The sequence below is a fragment of the Austrofundulus limnaeus genome, unplaced genomic scaffold (genome assembly GCF_001266775.1).
Source record: "Austrofundulus limnaeus strain Quisiro unplaced genomic scaffold, Austrofundulus_limnaeus-1.0 Scaffold168, whole genome shotgun sequence".
NCBI lineage: Eukaryota > Metazoa > Chordata > Actinopteri > Cyprinodontiformes > Rivulidae > Austrofundulus > Austrofundulus limnaeus.
This window is the reverse complement of record NW_013952570.1, coordinates 793925-808697: the sequence shown is the minus strand read 5'-3', so window position 1 is coordinate 808697 and position 14773 is coordinate 793925. Positions and strand designations below refer to the sequence as shown.

Sequence of the window (14773 nt, the reverse complement as noted above, 5' to 3'; positions counted from 1 at the left end):
GTGCAAGTCACTTTATGATAGCTTTCTGAACAAACTAGGATTTAACAGTGGACTAATGACAAGATTATCACTAAAAAATCGATACAAATCCAACACTCAGAAGGACACAAACACCATTGTCGTCTATGGGGCACCCCATAGACATCTGCCCAGGTAAGCTGAAAACATCTCACATTGTTTTGTTCAGTTGTTTGTTTTATCTGTGATCTACATTTAGCATTCATAACTTATGATATGATTTGTGTTCTTTAGTTGGCTTACACCAGATTTTATTAATAAATAAACTAGCTTAACACTGAAGTGTGTCTGTGAGGATGACTGAAACTGTCTCTGTAATCGCTCCAGTTCTTCAGAAAATGTACTTTCTGATCCGACCATGAGGTCCATTTTTATCCTGAGTTGCCATTTTCTAAAACCAATATTGTATGATGTTGCTGCTTTTTTTTTTTTCCAATTATTAGTACAACAAAATAGACTACAATGTTACAGGTTGTAAAAAGGAGATTCTTACAGAGATATAGGCCATTTTCAAGGTGTGTAGAAATGGCTGCGATGTGAAGTCAAGTTTATTTTTGATTTATACATATAAACAGCATTTTCTTAACAACTGAAGGTGACAGAATTGTTTTATTATGTTATAGAGTTGAACTATATGCCTGAGAAACACAAAATATTGGCCCTTTAAAAGTGTTGTTCTGAGTGGTTCATAACTGATTGAACTTGTTTCTTTTAAATGTATAAAAAATTGTAGTATTAATAATAATAATAATAATAATAATAATAATAATAATAATAATAATAATAATAATAATAATAATAATAATAATAAAGGGTCAGAGAAATTCATGTAAAACTTGTGGAGTTTATTTGACACTTGAACAACTCAACTTGACAAAACAAAAAAAAATTATCATGTAAAACAAAAATTACACCGTCCCCCCTCCCTGTTTTTTTAAGCAAACCAAAAGCATTTGAGAGAAAATGTAGATTCACATAATTTTTACCATTAAATGTTTTTGAACATATTTTTTATAGTGTAGCACCTCTGGCTGTAGCAAACAAAGGCAAAGAGTTCTTAGAAGCGATAGTTTGAGTATGACGGGGCATTGGAAACATTGGTGGAGGCTACAGGAAGCAGAAGGAGCCCTGTGGTGGCGTCTCTCCGGCACCGATCCATGGCCTGCTTGTAGGTTATCTTCTCTTTAGTGATCGGGTCAACCAACCCTTTTGTRTGAGAAGCCTCATTTTTCAGCTCAGTTGCGGTGGTGCTGTCGATCATTTTAGCAGCGAGGGCCTCTTCAACAGTTAGGCGGCCTGCTTTGTTGGGATCCACCAAACCACCGGTCAGGTACTGCGCCTCCATGAACCTCTTGGCATTTTCTTGGGTAATGTACCCTTTCTGTGCTGCCTGTCCCACAGCAAGACGCTCTTTTGTCACTGGGTCCTCGACTCCGGTGAAGGCTTTCTGTGCATTCAGCAATTTATACATGTGGCCTGAGTCGATGAGGCCGCTCTCGGATGCTTTGTGGACAGATAGCTTGTCCTTTTTACCAATATCCACAATCCCACCAGAGGCTGCTTGGGCCTCCAGCAGTTTCAGTGCTGTGTCTGCATCAATGAGCTTGCGGGTGAGAGCGCTCCTCACAGACATGCGGCTTTCGGTAGTGGTGTCAAATACGCCAGAGATTGGGAAAAGTTCATCGCCCGATGAGGCAAGAAGGCTGTTTGAACTGCCGCTGAGGCTAGAGCTCAGGTTGCTGTTCAGGCCGCTGTAGGAGGACCTCAGAGGTGAAGGCATTGAGTTCATAGGGGAGCTCGGAACGGCTTTGACAGGAGATTTTGGAGTTACTGAGGGAATGTACGACTCCCTTCTTTCCCCCGCGACAAGGAGGGCAAACTCAGAAATTGGCATTTTCCCTTGCCTGTAGCGGCTCACGTCGCTCTCAGTCAAGCGTCCTTCCTTTAGCGCATCCTTGACGGAGTACTGCTTCCCACTTTTTCGATCTTGCAGAATTGTGGAGTCCCCCTCTGGACCGGTTGAGGTGATTTCCTCCCAGTCGCACTCCAGCCGCGACAGCTGGAGGTAGTTGTTTCGATCTATCACTCCTTGTACGTAAGCATCGTAGGGAGACAAGTCTTTACCGGTCTCTGGATCCAGGATGGTTATTCTCGTGGAGAGATTAGTTTCTCTGGTGTGAGTTTCAGAGTGATCCTCTTTCTTGATGCCATTCTGCAGCTCTGCAATGAGCGTGTCCCTCTGGTGTATTCTGTCCTTCTCGTTAAGGATCTCCTTCTCCAGCCGCTGTATCTCAGTGGTTGTTTTGAGACTTCTTTGCCGTGCCAGCTGGTTCCTCTCACTCATTAGCTTGGACTGCTGCTGGAAGGTTATACTAATGCTTTGTCTTTCTGACTCTAGCGATCTGAGCTGTTTGTAGAGGTCATCCTTCTCTCTTTGTAGGGCATCTCTTTGGGAGATCAGCGTTGTCTCTTCTTGAGAGGTTGCAGACTTTGAGGTCTCCAGGTGCTTGATTTGGATGCTTATTTTCTGATTGCTGTTTTCCTGCATTTGCCGGAGATTTCTCTCCTGAGCTAACAACTCTCTGAGACGGTCCCTCTCAGCTTCCACTGCTGGGTCTTTCTCAACACGAACAACTTCTCTGTAAACAACCTTCTCAATCGACTTCTCCTTTTGAAGGATTTCCAGTTTGATCTTAAGGTTTCGAATTTCTCTTTCTATGTGGCTGAAGTTTGTGCTCTCTGTCTCTAATTCGGCACGTATGCTGTCAGTGAGTTTCTCCAGCTTAGGGTCCCGCTCCACTTTCAGGACCTCTTCGATGATTATCTTTTCCTCAACRGGCGGCGGAGTGCTCTCCAGCTCGAGGATGCGATTTTTGATCTGCCTAAGCTCAGATTCCACTTGGATCTTCCTCTGGCGTTCGTCCATCTCCGCCAGGCTTCTCTCTTTTTCCTCGATCCTTGCCCTCAGCTGCCTGACCTCTAACTCCAACTTTCTGCGCATCTTCATTTCATCATCCAGGTTCTTGTTTAACTTTTCATGCTCCTGGATCTGCTTGGGGTCCTTCTGGAGACGAACCACTTCCTGCATCACAATCTTTTCCTCTGGCCTCTGCCTCTCGAGGGTAATATACTGGTTCTGCAGCTCAAAGAGACATTCCTCCACGGTGCGACGTTGGTGGATCTCCTCCCTAACGTTCCTTCGAAGCCTGTCAGCTTCTTTCTCCAGAAGAGGATCGTTCTCATACTTGACAACCTCTTTTGTCACAAGCTGTGTCTCCACTTTGGATTTTTCAGCTTTCAGCTCGTCTCTTTCCTTACGTAAACGTATCAGCAGCTCTAGGGTGGTGTCATAGTTGACTTGCAGACGGGAGACTTGGTTGGTCAGCCTTTGTAGCTCCCTCGTGACCTCTGGGCTTTTCTCTTCTTTGATCACCTCCTGGGTCACCTCCTTGTACTCCACTTTGGGCTTCTGGGTGCGCAGAGTGGTCAGCGTTGTCATCACGGTGCTTATCTCTTTCTCCAGGGTGAGGCGATTCCGGCCTGAATCCTGCAGCTCTTTCTTCAAACGGACCAGCTCAACTTCAGTGTCTGGATCAATTCTGTAGATCTCGTTGACAATCTCCTTGACCTCCACTTTCGGTTTGAGCTGCTCCAGTTCACTGTAACGTAACTGAAGTGTGGTCAGGTCCTTTAATAGGATAACATTCTCATCTCTCTCCTCTTCCAAGGCTATTTTTAGCCTCTTTGATTCCTCGAGCAGTTCTGGATCTTGCTGCACTTGCTTCAAAACCTTGGTGACAATCTTGGGTTCGATGGTGGGAATGACCCTCTCCAGATTGTTTATGTGGCTCCTTGTGCTAAAAATAATCTCGTTCAGGGACTTACACCTTAACTCCTCCTCTGAGATGTCTCCCTGGAATGTAAGAACGGCTTTCAGCATCTCCGGGTCTTTTTCGAGTCTCACCACTTCCTTCTTGACGACCTTCTCCCTAATCTTTTGTTTCTGCTGTGACAGAACCGTGAGCTCGGTTTTCACTTGAACCGTTTCCGAGTCTCTGGTTTGGAGCTCGAGCCGAATCCTCTCCAACTCATCTATAATCTTGGTTGCTTCTTTATCCAGCTGGGGGTCCCTCTCGTATTCAGTGAGCACTTTGGTGATCAGTTTAGGTTCGACTCTGGTCAACTGTAACTCTATTGATATGATCCTCTCGCTTAGCATTTCAATCTCAGACTGCATTCTTGATCTCTTCAGCTCTTCTTCGTGGATGCGAGATTTCAGCAACTGGAGCTCCGCTTCCAGTTTGGGGTCACGGTAGTACTGCACCACCTCCTTCTCCTCCAACCTCTCCACTCCTCTTCTACTCTTCAGAGACAAAAACCTCTTGCTGAAGTTTTCCAGGTTTTTCTCAGCAAGCATGCGCCTGTTAGCCTCTTCGCTTAGTTCCTTTTTCAGACTATCAACTACCTCCATGTCCTTCTGTTGGCTTTGAAGCTGAAGCTGCTGACTGACAACAACCTGACTGACTTTCTCGTCATTCTGCACACAATAAAAGAAGACGCAGCGTATGAGTCTGTGTAATAAAATGCAGACATTGAATCAATTGGTAGTGTTTTTAGTGAGGCTCCCCTACCCTGGCCTTAATGTTCTTTGCTGTCTCCAGCTGACGGAGCCGCTGGTTGTTTTCAGCAGAAACCTCAGAGAAATGGTTCAGTACAGCTTTCTCCTGTAGCAGAAAAAAATTGCAAAATTAGTTTTAAACACAAGGAAAACAAAATAAACTTAAATCACTTCTGCCTGAAAACCCACCATTTTCTGTACTTCCTTAACCAGAGGTGGAGTTTTAACTGGTGTCTTGTTGTCATCATCTTCTTCATCCTCATAATTCAGAGCCTCGCGATAAATGTTGGACTTGGTCTCATACTCCTGAATGAAAATAGATGCAGTAGCTAAAAGGGGAGACTCGATCTATCGTAAATATGAATGTTAGCTTGTGTTGTCTGAACTCACATTTAAAGTGCTTTGCAGATCTTTGGACAGGTTCTGAACTTGGTTTAAACTAGCAGATCTCTTCTCAATGTCTTCCACCACTCTCTGAAAGAGAACAACTTTTAAGAAACAGAACTTACAAGTGTTACAGCAAGATGCGAGAAAATTCAGCTCCTTTGGAATCATTTCTACTTTGTTGCCTCACAACCTAAAATTTCTGTAAATTTAAAATAGATTTACTGATTGACTTTAAGTAAAGAACCTACATAAAATACTGCAAATTGAGCATTGCAAACAGATTTCCATTAAAAACATTCTTTAAAATAGATGATGCCACAATGGCAAAGCTGCCTAAACTTTTGGACCAGGAGGCATTAATTAGATAAACAACCAGGGGACAAAGATGGTGTGCAGGGGGTGAGCAGCTCCTCTGCAGAGTTGGGAGGATCTGTGTGGTGGACCACTGTTCCTGCACAGAGCTGGACTCCATGGAAGAGTAGCCAGAATGATTAGAATTTGATAAATGACATATTGGATATTTCTCAAAGAAAGTTTTTGAATCATGTGAGATTAAAACTGAACTTTTTGGACAACAGTATTCTCACAGTGAAACACGGTGGTGGCAGCATCAGGCTGTGGGGATGTTTTCATCAGTAGGGACTGGAAAACCGGTTGAAGGAAAGACAAATTCTCAAAGTCTCATTTCATGTTTTGTTTCACAATAAAATACTATTTTGCATCTACAAAGAGGTAGTTACAGTATGTTGAATAAATTAGAAATTACTACTCTCAAAAACATTATGTTTAAATTCCAGGTTATAGGACAACAAAATAGAAAATAAAAAAGGAGATTGAATCACATTCACATGTTTTCATTTAGATTTTAAAAGGTTTTTGTAGAAAAGTTGCAAACTGAAAAGAAAATACATTTACCCTCTGAGATTTCTCCTTGGCTGATATTTCTGCCAGACCATCGGTGGGTTTGACCGAGTTATTCGGCAAATTGACCAAGAAAAAGTCCAGTGACTGTACAGTACTTTCAAATTCTTGAACTTTATTGTTTCCTTTCTTTAGAAGAGCCAACCTAAAGAAAACACATAAGTTAAATAATAACAATAATAATAATGAAACAGGTAGCTTTATAGCACTAATGCAGGGGTTCTCAAAACTTTTGGGTCTGGGGACCACTTACAACAGTGATAAAAATTCCAGGGGCCACCTCATAAAACCCATGCTGTTTATTGTCATTTTAAACCCTAAATGCCATAGGAATATAGATTTTTGTATTTAGTTTATCATGTTTGTTTTATTAGTTTATTGTTCTTCATGCATTTTTAAAAATAAAAGCCAAATTAACAATTTAGTGACCTTTTTTGAGCTCTCCCGAGATACCTCTCATGGACCCCTGGGAGTCTGCGAGAGTTTGAGAACCTCTGCACTAATGGCTGATGGKTTTAGTTCCCCCCTCACCTCTCTTGGATCTGATTATTAACATTTGTGTCCCGGTTCTTCAGTTGTTTCACCTTGCTCTCCTGCCGGCGGATGTCCGGGCAGAACTCGTTGGCGCTCTGCTGCAGAGAGCTGCAGGCTTGTTGTGCCAGATCCAGTTCTTTACCTAATTTATTCAGCTCGTCTTTCTTTGACARCGACTCCTTTTGCATCGCCTGTTTGACAACAATAACCAGATGGATTAAAAAAAAAACAAAGGAACATTTTGTACCGTTTAAGTCATCTGATAATCTCCACTCCCATGCTTTTTAATTTTTTTTTCTGTTTTATATGTTTGAACACCTGTAAGTTCTGGATGCGAGTCTGAAGAGCGTTTTCTTCGTTAGGGATGACTCCATCTTTGGAAAGTTTGTCCTCAAACCCCGAAACAAAACCATCAACTTTTTTTATCTGCTTCTCCAGGAACATGGAGGCTAAAGCTCTGAAAGGAGACAAAAACAAATAAATAAACAAACAGACTCCAAAAACTGTGCATTTACCACAGATGTTATTTTTCTTAATTTAATAAAGAAAATGTGTACTTTTTATTATAAAGATCAATCAGAGTGGTGATGTTGTGGATCTTGTTGTCAGCAGYGCTGAGTTTGAGCGCCACGGTGGAGGCTGTGGGACCCAGAGGTTTCTTGGCCAGCATGGGATCCATCTCTCTTTGGATGGCAGACTTCTCTGAYTCCAGCTTTCTGACTGTCAGAGCAGATTTCTATGGGACAGAAACAGTGTGTTTGAGAAAGAAAAAAAAACAGATTTAAAGAAATCCTGAAAGGTTCGATTTATGAAGCTTTGTTTTGAAACTTTAGGTTAAAACCTTATCCTGTTTACCCTGTGGGTTATTCTGAACTCTAACTGTTAAATTCTGTTCAAGCACTTAATACATCGAAACCTAAAAGTTCTTGTAAAAACACAAGTTACATAGGGTTTATAGGGGCGGCCATGATGGCATGATTCAAGAGCATTTGTAAATCAAAAATAAAGCAGTTGTAAAAATATTGAACACAGATAAAAACATCTGCAGCTCTAATTAAATGACTTTATTTGGATGTGCTTGTCCCCGTGTCATCCATCACGAGGTGCTGCAGTGCCCTCCGCACCCCTTCTTCCCACAGCCTTGCGCTTGTTTCACCAAAATCCCATTATTGACYATGTGAGAACTTTTTGCAGTTATTCAGCAAATTTTGCCTGTTGAATCGTGAACTCCTGCCAAAYATCTTTTCACATCATTCTCCTTTTAGCTTCATGTTTTAAAGGGGCGATATTATGYRCTTTCCAAGCCTATATTTCAATCTTATACTAAAATAAAGTAACTATGTCACATTTTCAGCTTATGAAAGAGCTGTATACAATTTACTTCTCATCTTGACAGTTTCTAAACGCCTTTAAATAGGTCTCTGTCTCTTTAAGAAAATCCAACCACTTCGGTCACGCCCATTTCAGCAGTAGCCTGCCCAAGTCAGGGGGGGGTTGGGGAATCTGCCATGAGGAAGTTTGGCTTAAAGACACACCCCAGAGGCATTTCTGGTCCCCACTTGTCGTTTTGCTCCTCAGCATGTCTGCCTAAAAACGCTGCAGGATTTCTCAAACATGCATGAATTAGTCAAAGCAAGACTTTGGGCATGTTTTTTATGAGAGTGTGACATTATAACATCATATAAAACTAAAAAAAAAGATTTTACATGATATTGCCCCTTTAATGTTTTTATTTGTTGTTTTTTTTACCCCAACACTTGCATAGTAGAAAATCAAACAAAGTGACATAACTGGAAATAACCTTGCCAAATAAAAGAAAAACAGCTTTAATSTTTATTTTCTTTTGCTGTGAGCTACTAGTATAAATGTTCACCTCATGGTCCTGCTGTCTGGTCTCCAGGTCTTGCATGGGGCTGCGGTTATTCAGCGGTGTCCTGATTCTGTTCAGAATGTCTTTTTCAGTCTTGTCCAGGGCTTTGTTAATCTGATCTATGTCACCAAGGAAACCTGCAGCTTTGGGGTCTTCTGGGGAGCTTTGAATAACCGCTGATCAGGAAAAAAAAAGAAAAATGTCCACTCTGAGAACTTAAACAGGTCAGACAAATGCAGCAGTGAGGCTCTGACGAGGAGAGAAAATCTGAAAACGTGAGGCGATTTCTTCTCACCTGCCTTCTGAGGCTTAACTACCTCCACGGCAGGGCTCTTCAGGGAGTCCATCAGTCCTGATCTACGCTTCTTCAGGTCTGCCAGCTTCTTGTCCAGGCTGAACCAAAACACACATTTGATTTAAAAATTGAGGTTTAAGTTTAGTCTTATAGTAAAAAAAAAGAAAATAGGGTGTGTGTTTGTTTTGTGTACCTGTTAACTGTCTGYAGCACCTCAGCATCAGGTGGTGGGATCTCAAAACAAGCCCCAGGAAGGGTCCTGATCTGTCCATTTTTGTCCTCAAGTGTCCACTTCTGATCGTTAGAGAAGGACTTCAGTCGTAGCGTCTCGTCTCGCTCCACTGCTTCCTACAAAGGTGGGAAGGCGATGCGTCAAGCGTTTAAACAGTCTCAGGGGTTACCTGTCGTGTTTGTGAGACGGCAGCTTACCTCTCCCTCCACCCAGTCGCACAGGGACACCACCTTGATGGGTTTGGTGGGCTGGGTTCTGCGCAGCTTCAGAGGAGCGATGCTTGTGCTGAGCCCCCTGAGGGCRTCCAGGCGCTGCTCGTTCCTTTTTACAGCCGGTTCATCTCCCTTTTTAGGAAAAATTAAAAGAACARTTTTAAGCATTGTTTCCTTCCTGAYGTCTTTAAATCTTTTTTTATTTAGAAAGTAAAACCTGAGAACTTTTGAAATCTAAAACAAAGGCAATAGATTTACAATAGCTTTGCAAACTTGAAAAAGTCAACATTTTTTACTGCCATTAACTCTAAAAATATGAATAAATTTTGAAGTGTGACAACAAGGCTACTGCTCAGATTTTCTACATAGCTTTTTAATAATCTATGCTTTAAAATGCCCACATTTTGCTGTTTAAAAAGCAAGAAAAAAAATAAATGTTAAAGCTGAAGTCAGCGGCTCATTGGTCACCACAATAACCACACACCTTTGTCTCTCACTCCCTGGCTGACAGAGGTAAGAACAAACTAAAAAGTAAGMCTCAAACAAACAATGTGTAAAAACTATAATTCGATTTTAAAAATTCTTGAACCCTGAGTGACTCTTTTGGTTACACATGTAAATTTATATGTATCGGAGGAATGACAAGTTAAAAAATTGCTCATGTCCAGATTTGAAGAGATATTATTTTTTAGCTAAAATACAACTGAATCAGTGGAAACCTGGCTGGACACTTGCTGCACYTCCATCAGCGTTGAGAGAAAACTAAGTCCTATAGAAGAGACAGACACACTGGGAAAAAAAAAGACAAAAATCACTAGAAAATTGTCAGTGGGACATTTTTTGTAGAAACTTCTCAAAAATCAAACTTAACTGTCATCRTGTAAAAATTCAACTTTCTGTGACAGTTTAAATTTTAAATAATGTTCTGTGAGTCAAAGAGTTTTATTTTAATCAAGTTTCACCAAACAGGAGCAGAGCTAGGCTTTTTTTGCAGTGTGTTTTTGTTACGTTTTAACTAAGGAATGAACCCAAATCCGGACTGAGGTAAGAGTTTTAAGAAAAATATTTTAGCAAAATTAAAAACAAAAAGCTGTCAGGGCAGCTAAATAAACAAAACTTGAAGAACGACAAGGAGACAACGAGGAAAACCACAACAGTTGATGGGGAAACCAAACAATGAACCAGTGAGTGTGTGGAGGACAAGACCAGTATTTAAACAGACAGAGGGAGAGGGAAAATTACAAACACCTGGAGGGAGAACTGATGGGGGATTGCAGACAGATGAGGATGGTTTACTGAGAATGACCTGGAAACAAGCTGAGGAGAACTGAAAGGTGCTTACACAGGGAAAACACAGAACAACAAAACACACATCCTCACAGTACCCCTGCCCCAATGAATYGTCACCTGACGATTAACGGACAAGCACGGGTGGGAGGTGAGGGGTACGAAAACACAAAGATGGGACAGAGGGCACGAGACAAAAGACAACAAAGGGAACACAAAAACAGAAAATGAAACCAAAAACCGACAGGTAAGTCCTGGGAAAAAACAACAAAAATACTTAGTCACTGAGATGGCCCTAGGCAGACATAAAGAGGGCAGAAAGTTCAGGTGGGTGCCCAGGAACCCAGCACAGACAAGCAAGGGGTTCTGGTGAGCAACGTGGGCACAGCCGCAGTGGAGGCGGAGCTCAGGTGGGCGACTTTGAGCTTGGCCATGGCGAGGATGAAGCTCTGGTGGGCAACCTGGAGCTTGGCCTTGATGAAGATTGAGCTCTGAAGACTCTGCAGGGGCCGGCTCAGGATGGATGGAGAACTCTGTTAAAGACGACGAGGAGATCTCAGCTGCAGACGGTGAGGAGAACTTAACCGCAGGTGGTGGCGTCTCAGCTGCAGGCAACGAGATCTCAGCTGTAGCAGGGACCAGAGTGGACTCGGAAGCAGAGACCGGCATGGAGACCATGAGAGCCTCTGGCAGACCTGGGGACTTCACAATCTGACCCGGGGGCTTGGTAGGCTCAGGTGCTGKTTCAAGCTCTGAGTACCTTGGTGCAGACTCTGGCTCYGTGAGTTCTGGTGTTGGCTCCAACTCTGAGGACTCAGGTGCTGCAGCAGGCAWGGACAGCATCTCCACAAGAGCTGCCATGACGAAAACTRTCACAGCAGCCATGGTGGTGACCACCACCTCCCTCCCCTCGAGACCCTCCTCACAGGAGGTGGACGCATCGACCCTCTGGAGAGCGCAGGAAGCTGTGGAGGCGTTGACCGTCTGGAGGAGCGCAGATGGAGGTATAAGCATCGATCCTCTCAGAGGCAAGAAGAGYGCAGGAGGTTGAGGCATAGATTTTCTCAGAAGCGTTGGAGGCTGGAGGTCTCAGTAACCCTCTTGGAGGTGGYACAGGAGGGCGAGGCRTCCGGGACTTCCTCGGGGGAGGCACTGGAGGAGGCATTTGGGACCGTCTCGGAGGAGATGCTGGCRGGAGAAACGGAGACGGCACTGAAGAGGGGAAAATCATCGGCCCGSAAGAGCAGTAACCGAGGTACTCAGGGAAGTTGGGATCACACTCTGGATCGTAGTCCGGATTGTAATCAGGCTCAGGAGAGACCTTTCTCCATTGGCGAYGGTTGTGCTGAGAGGAGCCAGATGTGGGAGAGYGAGATGGAGGTGCAGACCTGAAGGCCAGTCSAGTCCCATGGAACTGCGTCCGCTTCTGCTCCTCCTCCTCCACTAAAAGAAGCGATGGGAAGACCTCGATCTCAGACCCCGGCGCTCACGTCTCTGAGTGGGCTGAACAGGTGACATTCTAAAACCACCTACTCRGATGATCATTGGCTGTTGGACCTGCTGAGTCCTGGTCACGCTCCCAGTCGGTCTCCTCCCCCATTCACTGAATGGAGCCAAAAAGCTGTTTTCCTCCATAAACTTGAGAAAACTCTTTGTCCCGGTGGGTCCTGAAATTGACTGGTTCATTCTGTTATGTTTTAACWAAGGAATGAACCCAAATCCGAATGGAGGTAAGAGTTTTAAGAAAAATATTTATTTTAACAAAAATAAAACACAAAGCTGTCAGGGAAGCCAAATAAACAAAACTTAAAGAAYGACWAGGAGACAACGAGGAAAACCACAACAGTTGRTGGGGAAACCAAACAATGAACCAGTGAGTGTGTGGMGGACAAGACCAGTATTCAAMCAGACAGAGGGAGAGGGAAAATTACAAACAYCTGGAGGGAGAACTGAKTGGGGAYTGCAGACAGGTGAGGATGGTTTACTGAGAATGACCTAGAAACAAGCTGAGGAGAACTGAAAGGTGGTTACACAGGGAAAACACAGAACAACAAAACACACATCCTCACAGTTTTTTAGGGCGGCACATACACATAAAAATCACTTTGGATCTGAAAACTCATGATGGGTGCTACAGGTAATTCCAAATGGCTTTAATTCAGCTGTTTTAAGAAACACTGAGCTGAATTTTTTTGTGATCATAGCTAAGAGTGATCCAGAACTCATGCTGAATGCTTGACATACAAAGACAAACAAAGCTGAAGATTAGYGTAGAAATAGCCGAAAATGATCTTTACCAAATCCGAAATGTTGATCAAAAAAAAATCAAGCTAACTTTAAAAAGTTCAGTTCATTCAGCCCAGACTTATTGAGAATAAATATTTTGTGGCTAAGTATGATCGCATCTTTATTGCTGATGCTAATCCTAAAACCACTAATGCTAATGTGGTTTTACAAAGGGCTATATTCAGCCATTTTTAAACAAGCACAGCTGAAAATCTATTTCAGTACATTAGTATCAGAGAACAATCATGCAAATAAAAAAGCCAGGATTCCTACCCACTTGTCTATTATTTGGGGGTGGCCAAACAGGTGTCTGGGGTGCCACCCCTCTGGCTCTGCCCCTGTCACCAGACAGGCTTATTTGCAAATTGTGCATGTTGTACATACTGATACCTATGATGTCACACTGTTCCTGATGGAGACACACAATTTGGTGTATAATTTCCAGGTTTCTTATATCCAAAGCTGTGTGATGAGATCCAGGACAGATATTCTGAATAAAACAGTAACAAGTGTGCCTGGATAACTAGGCTTCACTTAATAAACTCATCACACCGGATCCAGTCATGTCTAACAGACTGGTTTTATTTTTGTTTCACACAAACAAAAACTATTTTTCTTTAGCCTTCAAACAGTCTTGTTAACATCTCGTAACAATCTGCAGCGTTGTACCTCCAGTGCGATCAGAACCTCTGGGTTGCTCTTGTTGTTCAGGGACTTTGGGTCCAGAGTGGAACTGAGTCTCTCCAAAGACTCGGACAAAGTTTCTGCGTCCAGCTGAAACTACAAAATCAAAACAGGAGCATCTCAATTTTTTTTCTTCAGCGGATTTATTCTACACAATCTGTCAGGTCCTGACCTTCTTGTAAATGTCGACGTTGTTCAGGTGGACTTCCTGTGCCAGACACAAGTTCAGGAAGGCTTGCCACTCCATCTGTACGGTATCTCTGTGTATCTGAAGAAAAACAACAACGACGACTTCAGTTTGGCTAAATTCTAAATAAACTGATGAGTTCTGAGGAGAAAGAGCTGTGCTTGATGTTCGCCATGTCACCTCGATGGTTGCGCTGCCGGGATGTTCCGCTTCGATCAGACGGTCTCCTTCCACCTGGAGCTGGTTGACCTCCCGCTCGTGTGCTATCAGTCCGTTGGTTTTGAATTTCTGAACACAAAYGCAGACGTGTGCGTGATGCACTTGTCTGAGGTCAAGATCTTTCTCTGATCAGACAGCATGGCCTCAAGCTGAAACCTCCAGACCATCCTCTCCACAGCCACCTCCTCTGGCCCAATGATTTTCAAGGTTTTTTTAGCTTTTGACCCACATGATAACAGTAACAGACATGTGTATACGGCTATGTTTGGGTGACAAACAAATAAACAAGGGTTCAGCAACAATATTCATTATGCTAATTTTAGCCATTTTTAAGCGCACTAACCTCACTCGTGTAATGACTAAGACAAAAAATGGCTGTTAGCAGTCATTTTTAAATGTAATTCATTAGTTTTAAGACCCCACCTTGATGTTTCAGGACCCACAGTGCGGTCCAGACCCCAACTTTAAATAATCACCGCTCTAGGCTGCCGAAGCCAGCTGTAAGTCCTGGGTCAGGACCGAGGTCTCCCACCTCCCACTCTTTCTTTTTGTTCTTTACTCACAACGTCTGCAGCATTGATCMGTTATGAAACTGAGAGCTTTGTCTTTCAGGTTGTCCCTCTGTTTTGTGTATTTGTGTAAATGTGTGAATAGAAAACACTGTAAAACATTGGGCCTCATGCAAGGACCGTTCGTACGCACAGATTTGTTCTTAAATTGTGCGTACGAGTGATTTAGGAGAATTTGTGGCATTCACCAATGTTTTCGTATTCTAAGAATTTTTTCAGATACGAACAAAATTCACGTGTGGTCCAGACCTGTCGTAGATTTTACGAACAGCCAGTCTGCTGTTATCCAGAATCATTTGAACAGCTAACACAGAAATTTGACATCCATGAGTCACAGTTCTTCAGGTATTTACAACTGAGACATTTTGTAATGTCAAGCTCTGGATGTTTCCCTCTAGGCCCCCCAACTTCTCCCATAGATGAGATTCTGATGTGTAAGTCAGTAACATAATGC

The 14773-nt window shown here is 43.0% G+C and overlaps 1 protein-coding gene across 1 annotated transcript in view; it reads right to left on the bottom strand.

Annotated features, from left to right (window-relative positions):
* Positions 1–848: 848 nt before the first annotated feature.
* The window catches only part of evplb (envoplakin b), a 21248-nt gene continuing 7323 nt past the window's right edge, over positions 849–14773 (bottom strand). The window contains exons 8-22 of the mRNA XM_014017450.1: positions 13712–13819; positions 13517–13612; positions 13330–13440; positions 9073–9219; positions 8837–8991; positions 8644–8741; positions 8352–8524; positions 7036–7214; positions 6797–6935; positions 6476–6669; positions 5939–6089; positions 5027–5110; positions 4826–4942; positions 4650–4742; positions 849–4555 (exon numbers count right to left, since the gene is read on the bottom strand). Of these exons, the coding sequence (XP_013872904.1) occupies positions 1076–4555; positions 4650–4742; positions 4826–4942; positions 5027–5110; positions 5939–6089; positions 6476–6669; positions 6797–6935; positions 7036–7214; positions 8352–8524; positions 8644–8741; positions 8837–8991; positions 9073–9219; positions 13330–13440; positions 13517–13612; positions 13712–13819 (5325 nt within the window). The 3' untranslated portion in view covers positions 849–1075. The remainder of the gene's footprint in view (positions 4556–4649; positions 4743–4825; positions 4943–5026; positions 5111–5938; positions 6090–6475; positions 6670–6796; positions 6936–7035; positions 7215–8351; positions 8525–8643; positions 8742–8836; positions 8992–9072; positions 9220–13329; positions 13441–13516; positions 13613–13711; positions 13820–14773) is intronic.